Source organism: Equus quagga, chromosome 9 (genome assembly GCF_021613505.1).
Source record: "Equus quagga isolate Etosha38 chromosome 9, UCLA_HA_Equagga_1.0, whole genome shotgun sequence".
Taxonomy (NCBI): Eukaryota; Metazoa; Chordata; class Mammalia; order Perissodactyla; family Equidae; genus Equus; species Equus quagga.
In genome coordinates this window covers 118,278,739-118,287,680 of record NC_060275.1, presented here as the reverse complement: position 1 = coordinate 118,287,680, position 8,942 = coordinate 118,278,739, and the positions used below count along the sequence as shown (strand labels likewise).

General features: G+C 58.5%; 1 protein-coding gene across 1 annotated transcript; it reads left to right on the top strand.

Annotated features, from left to right (window-relative positions):
• The first annotated feature begins 6 nt into the window (after positions 1–6).
• On the top strand, positions 7–5,174 carry IRX1 (iroquois homeobox 1). Its single transcript, XM_046670958.1, has 4 exons — positions 7–184; positions 2,989–4,027; positions 4,387–4,459; positions 4,737–5,174. The coding sequence occupies exons 1-4, from the start codon at positions 95–97 to the stop codon at positions 4,792–4,794; spliced, it is 1,260 nt and encodes a 419-aa protein (XP_046526914.1). The 5' UTR covers positions 7–94; the 3' UTR covers positions 4,795–5,174.
• The last annotated feature ends 3,768 nt before the right edge of the window (positions 5,175–8,942 follow it).

The following is an 8,942-nucleotide window of genomic DNA, read 5'->3' as shown; positions in this document are numbered from 1 at the left end:
CGCCGCCGCCGCCGCCGCCGCCTCGTCGGGCCGGCCTGGGGCGGCGGAGCTGGGCGCGGGCGCGGGCGCGGCCGCCGTCACCTCTGTCCTGGGCATGTACGCGGCGGCCGGCCCGTACGCGGGCGCGCCCAACTACAGCGCCTTCCTGCCCTACGCCGCCGACCTCAGCCTCTTCTCGCAGATGGTGAGTGCGCCCGGCCGCCCCGCGCCCTCGGCGCCTCGGGCGGCCTCTCCCGCGCCCGGCAGGCGCCCTGGGCGAGGGTGGCCGGGTGGCGCGGCGCGCGGCTGGGAGAGCGGGCGGCGGAGCCGGCGGGGCGAGGAGCGGGAGCGGCCGTGCTGGCGGGTTCGAGGCGGCGGGGGCGAAAGCAGCGCGAAGAGGCCGGCCGGGAATGGCCCTGCCGTCTCGACCCGGGGAGGCGGGAGGCCCGGCCCCGTATGGGGTCTCGGCGAGAGTCAGGAGGCCGCAGGAGCAGGCCCAGGGCGCGCGGCTCGCACTGGAGGTCGGGGCCAAACTCTCCCGGCGCCCCCAGCTCGGTCGGGGCGGCTGGGCAGGCGGGTGGGGTTCAGGCAGCTGGGCCCAGTTGACCAGGACTCCCCTTCCCGGCCCGCGGGCCCTGCTTGCGCGACCTCTTCAGCTTTTGGGCTGGGCCGGGAACACTCGGTTTTCTCCCGCCTTGATAGAGCGCAAATAGTTGTCTCCGAGTTTGCCAGAGGGAACCCTTGAAACCCTGGTAGAGTCGGTTAAAATAAACCTAACAATGGAGATCGGACGGGCTGGAGGGGTCTCTTAATGGCGTGTATGCAAATTTGAGATTAAAAAAAAATTAAGTCAAATAATTTTTGGCGTCTGAAACGATGTTTGCTTTGACTTTTCTAAGTTACCAAAGTTTTCATTTCATTTGCACCTAAAGAAAAGCACTCTTCGTCCCGCGTTACATAATGGAGGATTAAGGAAAACTGTCCCTGGGCTTAAAATAAATGGTGTCCTCTTGGTCTCCCGTCCCGGTGGATGCCAGATGGGGGCAGGGGGCTGCAAATTTAATTCCCCACGGGACATTGGCCAGTCTGTCGGTCTAAAGGATGCATTTTCCTTGGTCTGATCGCAAGTTCGGGCTTAAACTTCGGGCTGCTGGTGAATTGCGCGCCCGGCGCGGGGGTCGGGGAGGCAGCCCCCTCCTGTGCTGCTGCCGGCGGGATAACGCAATTTGCAGGCACCCCCACTTCCCGAAGAAGAGACAGGAAATAAATACCCACCAGCTGTACACCAGCAAAGCAGCCGGTGCATTTTCCTGTAACTTTTCTTGTAGTTTTGAAAAGAAAGCCTATTTCTCTGAAAGCGGCCGCAGCTGCCTTTCAGATCGCTCGCTATCGAAAAAGATCGGCTCCCATTTTGTTCCGGCGGCCGGAATGCCGAGGAAGCGATGAGAGATTTACAAGGTATCCTTTCAAAAAGAATTCCCAGCAGAGACGAGGCCGAAATGTCTGCCCTGCGATTACAACCAAAATAATTGGAAAAGTGCAAAGTACATTTTGCAAAACGAAATCTGGCCAGGAAATCCTTTTCTCTGTGGCCTCGACCACCGAACTAATTAGTCCAAGAAATCTACTCTTTACCAACTTTCTCAGAGTCGGGAGTCACCCTCAGCTAACACGACAACTCGACAATTTTTATATGGAGGATTACAATTTTTTACAGAAATTTAGAATACAGATGTGTGTCATTGGGGAAACCGGTGTGTGTTTACAGGGGGAGGAAAGGAGCTATATGGTAAGGGTCTGCCCTCATTGTAGTGAGGTGGGGAGGGCAGATGTTGTATTTTTTACTAAGGGGAAACTATACAGTATGGAAATCCCCCCAAAAAGTGTGTGTGTTTTCTCGTGGTCTCCTGTCGGCTTATGACAAATAAGTCTGAACCCAAACTCAGATTCTAGGCCTAAGGTTTCCAAGCCGTTATGATTGGGGATTTGGAAATCAAAAGATAAAATTGTGAGTGACTGTCTATCTGGGCAATTTATGATAATAATGAGGCCTAATGAGGTTGTTAGAAAGATAAAATGTTATTTACCAAAAAACCTGATGGGATAATTTGACTTGCTGTGTTTTACTACCCATGATAAAAAGAATATTGATTGCAAATAAATCAGAGGCTCTGAATGCCTGCAAACAGTTTGTGCTTGTTCGCTCCAGATCAAAGTCAAACTTAAGTGATAAAGTAAGGAGAAGAGGCCTAGGAAACCGGTTCCGCTCCTCAGGGCCAGCCGCTCCAGGCCCTCGCGTTAATATTTTACCGGATAAGCCTTCCTTTTGTATTAAAAAAAAAAAATGGTGTTTTGTTATTGTTGCCGATGATGGCCAGGATTAAAATTTTAAATTATCTGTCACCACTACAGACCTTTAAGTGTGGGCAACCCATTATATGCAGATTTGGGAGCTAAAAGAAGTGTGCTTTCATTTTAAATTGCTGTAGGATTTGGGCTAAGGAAAACCCGGGATGGTTTATTTTGTTTGACCCCCTCAGGGTCGAAGGGAGGGGGCGTGCGGCTCTGGGTTCTTCACGTTTGGAGAAACTGTTTTATCAGCCTAGTTAGAAAGCTTTCCCCTCCAGCTAGTGTGAGATAAACCTGGAAATCCGGGCTTCTGGAGTTGTCGTCGGTGGTGGGGTAGGGGGACTGAAGGCGGCCTAGGGAAATGCTAGGGAGCCGCGTCTCCCGCTGTGGTCTTCTAGGGTTGTACAGATTCTGGAACTTTTCTCGAGTAACAAGAAGGCTCTCCGTGATCGGTAGAAGCACAGTTCCTAGAGGCGGCTGCCGGTTCTGAACCCCCAACAGTGGTGCACTGGGGGCCTTTCTGCTCTGGAGCGAACGGGAGTGGCTGCCCCCGACATTCCCAGTTTTGGGGACTCATCTCTCTCTCTCTTTCTCTTTCTCTCTGTCTCTTTCCCTCCCCCTACTCTCGCTCTCCTGCCTTGCTGGGCCGTGTGGCTGCAGGGCTCACAGTATGAACTCAAGGACAACCCCGGGGTGCACCCTGCCACCTTCGCAGCCCACACGGCGCCAGCCTACTATCCTTACGGCCAGTTCCAGTACGGGGATCCCGGGCGGCCCAAGAACGCCACGCGCGAGAGCACCAGCACGCTCAAGGCCTGGCTCAACGAGCACCGCAAGAACCCCTACCCCACCAAGGGCGAGAAGATCATGCTGGCCATCATCACCAAGATGACCCTCACGCAGGTCTCCACCTGGTTCGCCAACGCGCGCCGGCGCCTCAAGAAGGAGAACAAGGTGACGTGGGGCGCGCGCAGCAAAGACCAGGAGGACGGCGCCCTCTTCGGAAGCGACACCGAGGGCGACCCCGAGAAGACGGAGGACGACGAGGAGATCGATCTGGAGAGCATCGACATCGACAAGATCGACGAGCACGATGGCGACCAGAGCAACGAGGACGACGAGGACAAGGCGGAGGCGCCGCGCGCGCCTGCGGCGCCCGCAGCCCTCGCCCTGGACCAAGGCTCACCGCTGGCGGCCGCCGACGCGCTCAAGCCCCAAGACTCACCCCTCGGCCTGACCAAGGAGGTCCCGGAGCCTGGTAGCACGCGTCTGCTGAGTCCCGGCGCCGCGGCCGGCGGCCTGCAGGGCGCGCCGCACAGCAAGCCCAAGATCTGGTCACTGGCCGAGACGGCCACGAGCCCCGACGGCGCGCCTAAGACCTCGCCGCCGCCACCGCCCTCCAGCCATCCCGGCGCGCACGGGCCCCCAGCGGGCTCGCCGCTGCAACACCCCGCCTTCCTGCCCAGCCACGGACTGTACACCTGCCACATCGGCAAGTTCTCCAACTGGACCAACGGCGCGTTCCTGGCGCAGGGCTCGCTGCTCAACATGCGCTCCTTCCTGGGCGTTGGCGCGCCCCACGCCGCGCCCCATGGCCCGCACCTGCCCGCGCCTCCACCGCCGCAGCCGCCCGTCACCGTAGCCACGGGGGTGCTCCAAGGCGACAAGGCCTCGGCCCGCAGCAGCCCCGCGCTCCCAGGTACCGCGCCCAGGGACATCTGCCCCGCCCTGGGCCAGGAATCCGGAGCCCGGGCGTAGAGTGGGGTGGGGAGGGCACCGGCCCGGGAGGGTGAAAATACTGTGGCCACCACTCAGCCAAGGGCTGAACAGTAGTTCCTGCCTGAATTCAGGGAGTGAGGCCAGGGCTCTTGGGCTCTCCCGGGAAGCTTTGCTCTATGGGTGGCCAGCCCCTGGAAAGGGGGTTGTTTCTCCTGGAGACCCTGCGCCAGGGGTGGGAGGGAATGCGGTGGGCGTGGGGAGGAGGCCTGCGCACCTCCGCCCTCCCCCCACCAGCCTGTCTCCCAGTCCTGACGCTCTGCCTCTTCCCCTCCCTCGCAGAGAGAGACCTCGTCCCCAGGCCAGACTCGCCGGCACAGCAGTTAAAGTCGCCCTTCCAGCCGGTGCGCGACAAGTGAGTGCCATTTGCTTTTACCCTGGGGTTGGGGGTAGGATTTTCGGGTCGGAGGCTGAGCAGGCCCGGGCGGCGGTGGGGTCTCGCAGTCACTTTTGAAGGGGCGCTATCCACCAGCCCTGCTGTGTCCACACGGTTTCTCCGGAGCCGGGGAGCCGCCCGGGGCAGGCGACCCCGCCCCCAGGGCGCTCGGCCGGCAGAAGCGGTGACGCCGGGTCCCAGCGTCCATCCACTGACGGTGCTTGTGCCTTCTTGTCTCGCTGTGTTTCCCCTGCAGCTCGCTGGCCCCGCAGGAGGGAACGCCGCGGATCCTAGCAGCCCTCCCTTCCGCCTGATCCAGGGTCATCTTTTACTTTTGCGGGGGGAGGGGGGAGGAGTTCGGGAGGGAGGGGATGAGGGAGAAATTAAGACAAATTCAGACTGGTGTAAAGGACAAATACGGCAACGACATCAACGACTCCCATCCATCGCTTTCTGCAGAAAGGGGCTCATCCCGGCCCGAGCTCGAGTCCCAGCAGCCTGGCCTCAGCCCGCGGCTCAGCGCAGGTGGCTGTCACCGTGCTCCGGTTGATTATCGGTTCGGTAAATGCCCCCACGTGCTTGTGTCTTTTTTTTTCTTTCTGTATATAGAGTGATTTCAGATTGTAAATAGCGCGTCAGCGAACTTGTCTAAATCATATATTTTTGTCTAATAAACTAAATGAAATGATGCCCACTGCTCTTGCCGCTGTGTGTGGCTGGGCGTCCGCTGGGGTGTCCGGAATCCTGGAATCCTGGCCGGGCCCACGTGCTGCGGCTTGGGGAGAGAGGCTCCTGGGGGAGTTTCCAACCAGCAGGCTGGTGTTTCTCACCGTCTTTTGGTTGCTGCTGAATTTGTTAACGTCGTCAGGAGGGCAGTTTCTTGTTAGCATTTTAATTCTTTCCAACTCTTATGCGTTTATCTGGGGCACGCCTTTCTTCAGGACAAAAATGAGTTCGATTTTCGGCAGTTTATGAAACGATTTCTTAAGGTGGGCAACAATGGGAAAAAAGGAAAAGAATTTCCAATCGTGTCCCCTAAAAGAGAAGTTAGGATTTGAAGTCCCTTTATAACTAGTCTCAGCAGTGTGTCTGTCGTGTCGGGTCGTCTCGGAGCTACAGTGAGAACATAATGGAGTATGCAATTTTGCTTTGAGTGTAGTTTTAGTTATTTGGTTAAGTCAAACGTGGAGAAATTGGAAAGATCTTTCAAATTGTCCTGCTGGGCGGGCAGGGCAGGGATGCAGCTCGGGAGTTCTCTGTGCGTGAGAGCCGGGGGGCTGCGGTAGCAGTGTGGGGTGACAGAGAGGGGAGGGGCTTTGGTCCCCCGGGTCGTCTTTAACCTCACGCGCTAAGCACTGGGCGCACCGAGTGAGCCCAGGAGCATATAAACTCCTAGATGGCCGCCACCGGGCCTGGGAGGCAGCTGGGAGCGACTGCAGGAAACAATGCGGGACGGAGCCAGCCTCGGGGGCGCGCGGGTGGGAAAGGGCCCAGGAGCCCCAGGAATCGCGGCGGTCGGGGCTGCGGGGCCTTTCGGAGCGGGATGCACCGCAGCAGCCTGCACTTCCACCAGGGCGCCGACAACTTTATGTTGAATTCGTGAAAACAGAGAAAGCAAACATTTCCGAAACTGACAGTGAAGCCGTGGGCTGCAGGGGAACCAGCCCACCGGGGAAGCAGCAGGGCCCCCGATGCCGAACAGGACCTCCGCCACACGCTCTACCCAGGCCAGACAGTCGCCCTCCAGCCCTTTAGGGACCCCTGGTCCCGGGGCTGCTAGTTCTGGCGAGGGGCGCGGCTGTCTTTTCCCTGGGTCTCCTCTGCGGCGGGGAAAGGAGGCGGCTTTCGCTGAGGACGAGGGGGCGCCACCCCAAGGCGGCTACCTTCCTCCCGGCGGGCGGGGCGCCGCGTCCTTCTCTAGCTACCACCCCCTTGTCTGTCGGTTTAGCGGAGAGAGTCCCCTCCCCGAGGCTGGAGGAAAAGCGGCGGGAAGGAGGCGCGAAGGGCGCGGCGGAGGGCGCGCGTGGACAGACGGCACGTGGGGGGCGCGGCGGGGCTGCGGGAGCCGCGGGAGCCGCGGGAGGAGCGAGGCGCGGAGCCGAGCGCAGGGCCGGCTGGCCGGCGGCTGGGGCCGCGCTGGAGCCGCGTCCGTCGTCCGAATGGATGTGCTGGAGGCGCCCTCTATGGGCCGAGAACGGAATGGGGTCCTGATGGCGGCGCGGATCTCGCTCTTGGGGCGTGGCGCAAAATCTGGGGCGGCTGAGCCTTGGGGGTGCCGTTGGCACGAGCCTCGATTGGTGGTGGTGAACCCTTCTCTGTGTTCTTGGGTGCCACCCACTCGTTTGAACTGGGGGCAGGGAGTGCCGGGCCTCTAGAGTGGGCATTTTGGAGGAAGGGGTGGGGGCCAGGCTCCATGCGGGGCGAATTCAGAGAGGAGTTCCTCGTCTATGCTTCACGCTGGGGCTTCAGGGGTTACCACAGCCCTGGAACCCCTCATTCTGGAGTTCCTGGAATCGAGTCTCACGCCTCGATCCTCACGTCTGGGGCCAGATGGATTCCGTGTGTGGCGAGAGCTCATCTGGAGAGCTTTGACCCGTGGTGTCCTGCTCCTCGGATAAGGAATCACGTTCTCGGCCCATAGACATGCTGCTCTGGCATCCAAAATGTGCTGGGAGAGCCTTCTGGGTGCCTGCTGGAGGCGGCAGGTGTGATTCAGGTGGGCGGTAGAGTTTTCTGCCTTGCCGCACCCACTCTTTTATTTCCCAGAATCAAATCGGATGGTCCAGCAGGCATCGCTGCTGGCACACCCCCTATTTCCATTCTTTTTTCTTTTTTATCCAGTAGATTTGGGACCCCTGGAAGCTGCTGCCCAGGTGTCGGGGTCAGCACTTTTTGTCACCAGCGGGGTTCCAGGCCTCAGACCCCAGTGGCCTAGAAGTCGTGAAGGGTCGATCTGTGCGCCCTCCTGGAGACCAAAGCTTTCCATTCAAAGAAATAGGATCACCAGCCTCATAGCTATTTTTCTCGAATGAAAAGCTAGAAATGAATTTTTAATGGAATGTTGGAAAGCATTTCTGTTCTTTGTGCACTATTTTTTACATCTTTCCCAACCAGGGCAGTCACACCCAGGGATGAGCAGCGCCCATGGGGAACGCCTGCTTTGCACAGCATTTCAGCTCCTAAAATATCTGGGAGTAGACTAGGAACCCCCTTTTCTTCTAAAGCCAAAGCGGAAGTTCTCTGGAATTTTCTGCACGTGCAAAGGTGGTCTCCCACCCTCCCCCTACCTAGGACAGTTTCAGGGAGTGGCAGTAGTTCAGTGACCAGCAGGGAAGAGACAGAAGTAGAAAAGCTGTAGGGGTGAGAGGTGTCCACAGAATTAATGTTTTCACTTTGGCACCCCCTGCTCCGCAGGTGACAGGTTCCCTATAGAAAGGACACCCCGTGTCCCAGACAGTATCTCCTCCTCTATCAGATCTTTTTAGGGGGAAGGGTAAGAAATCTGGTGCAGAGACTCTGTTCTCTCTGCTGCAGTCCATTTCGGCGCCAAGGTGACAGGGAGATGGTGGGAGGCGCAGGCTTTCTGGATCAGGCCCCCCATGCCTGGCATGAAGACTTGGGGAGTGGGCGCAGGCCCCATCCCAGTCGTTGACCTGCTGGAGTCTCTGACATCTCTTCTGCCACCACCATCCTTCCCTCCCTCCTCTGATCAATTATATCCACCAGCACATTTATCTCTCTTGCAATATGGAGAATTCATATTCATATCTTGGTTTTAGCGGTCTGACACTGATTAATGTAATACTTGCCGTGGCTCGGAGGGGCGTGCCACCCGATGAATCATGCCCTATAAAGTTTCAGTTGTCCTTGTAGATGGGACTCTGCCAGAGAGTGAGGAAGCAGGAGAGGGAGGGAAGGAGGGAGGAGGACTGAGAAAGAGGGCAGGGTGAGCCATGGCGCCGGGGTGCCCTAGGGCTGGCAGTGCCCTGGGCCCTGACGTGGAGGGCTCGGCCGGCCCTGTCCCCTCTGCCCAAGCCCCTCTCCTGAGCCCAGGACTGTGTTCCAGTCTTCTCCAGCCTTCTGGATGGCACGAGGAGCCCTGAAGCTGCCTGGCTGCCCTGAGGAGGCAGAGTTAGGGTAGGGCTGGGGCTGCCTGATGGAGACTGTGGATGTATGGACACTGATTTGGGGAGATTGGATGCTGGAAAGCTCTCCAGAGAGAGTGACAGGGCCCAGTTTACCAGTGGGAATGAGGTTTTGACCCTGGGGCACCCAAGTTAAAGGTGGGAAAAGAGGGAAAGAAGCCAAACCCACGGAGGGTTACTGGGTGGGGAGCTGGGGGTTGGCTCCTTGTAAGTTTGGGGTGCAAGGAGGTAGAGACTTGGAAGGCCCAGCCAGCCTCCACTGGTCTCTGCCCACCTCCTGTGCTGCATGGGCCACATCATAGGACCAAACAGTGTGC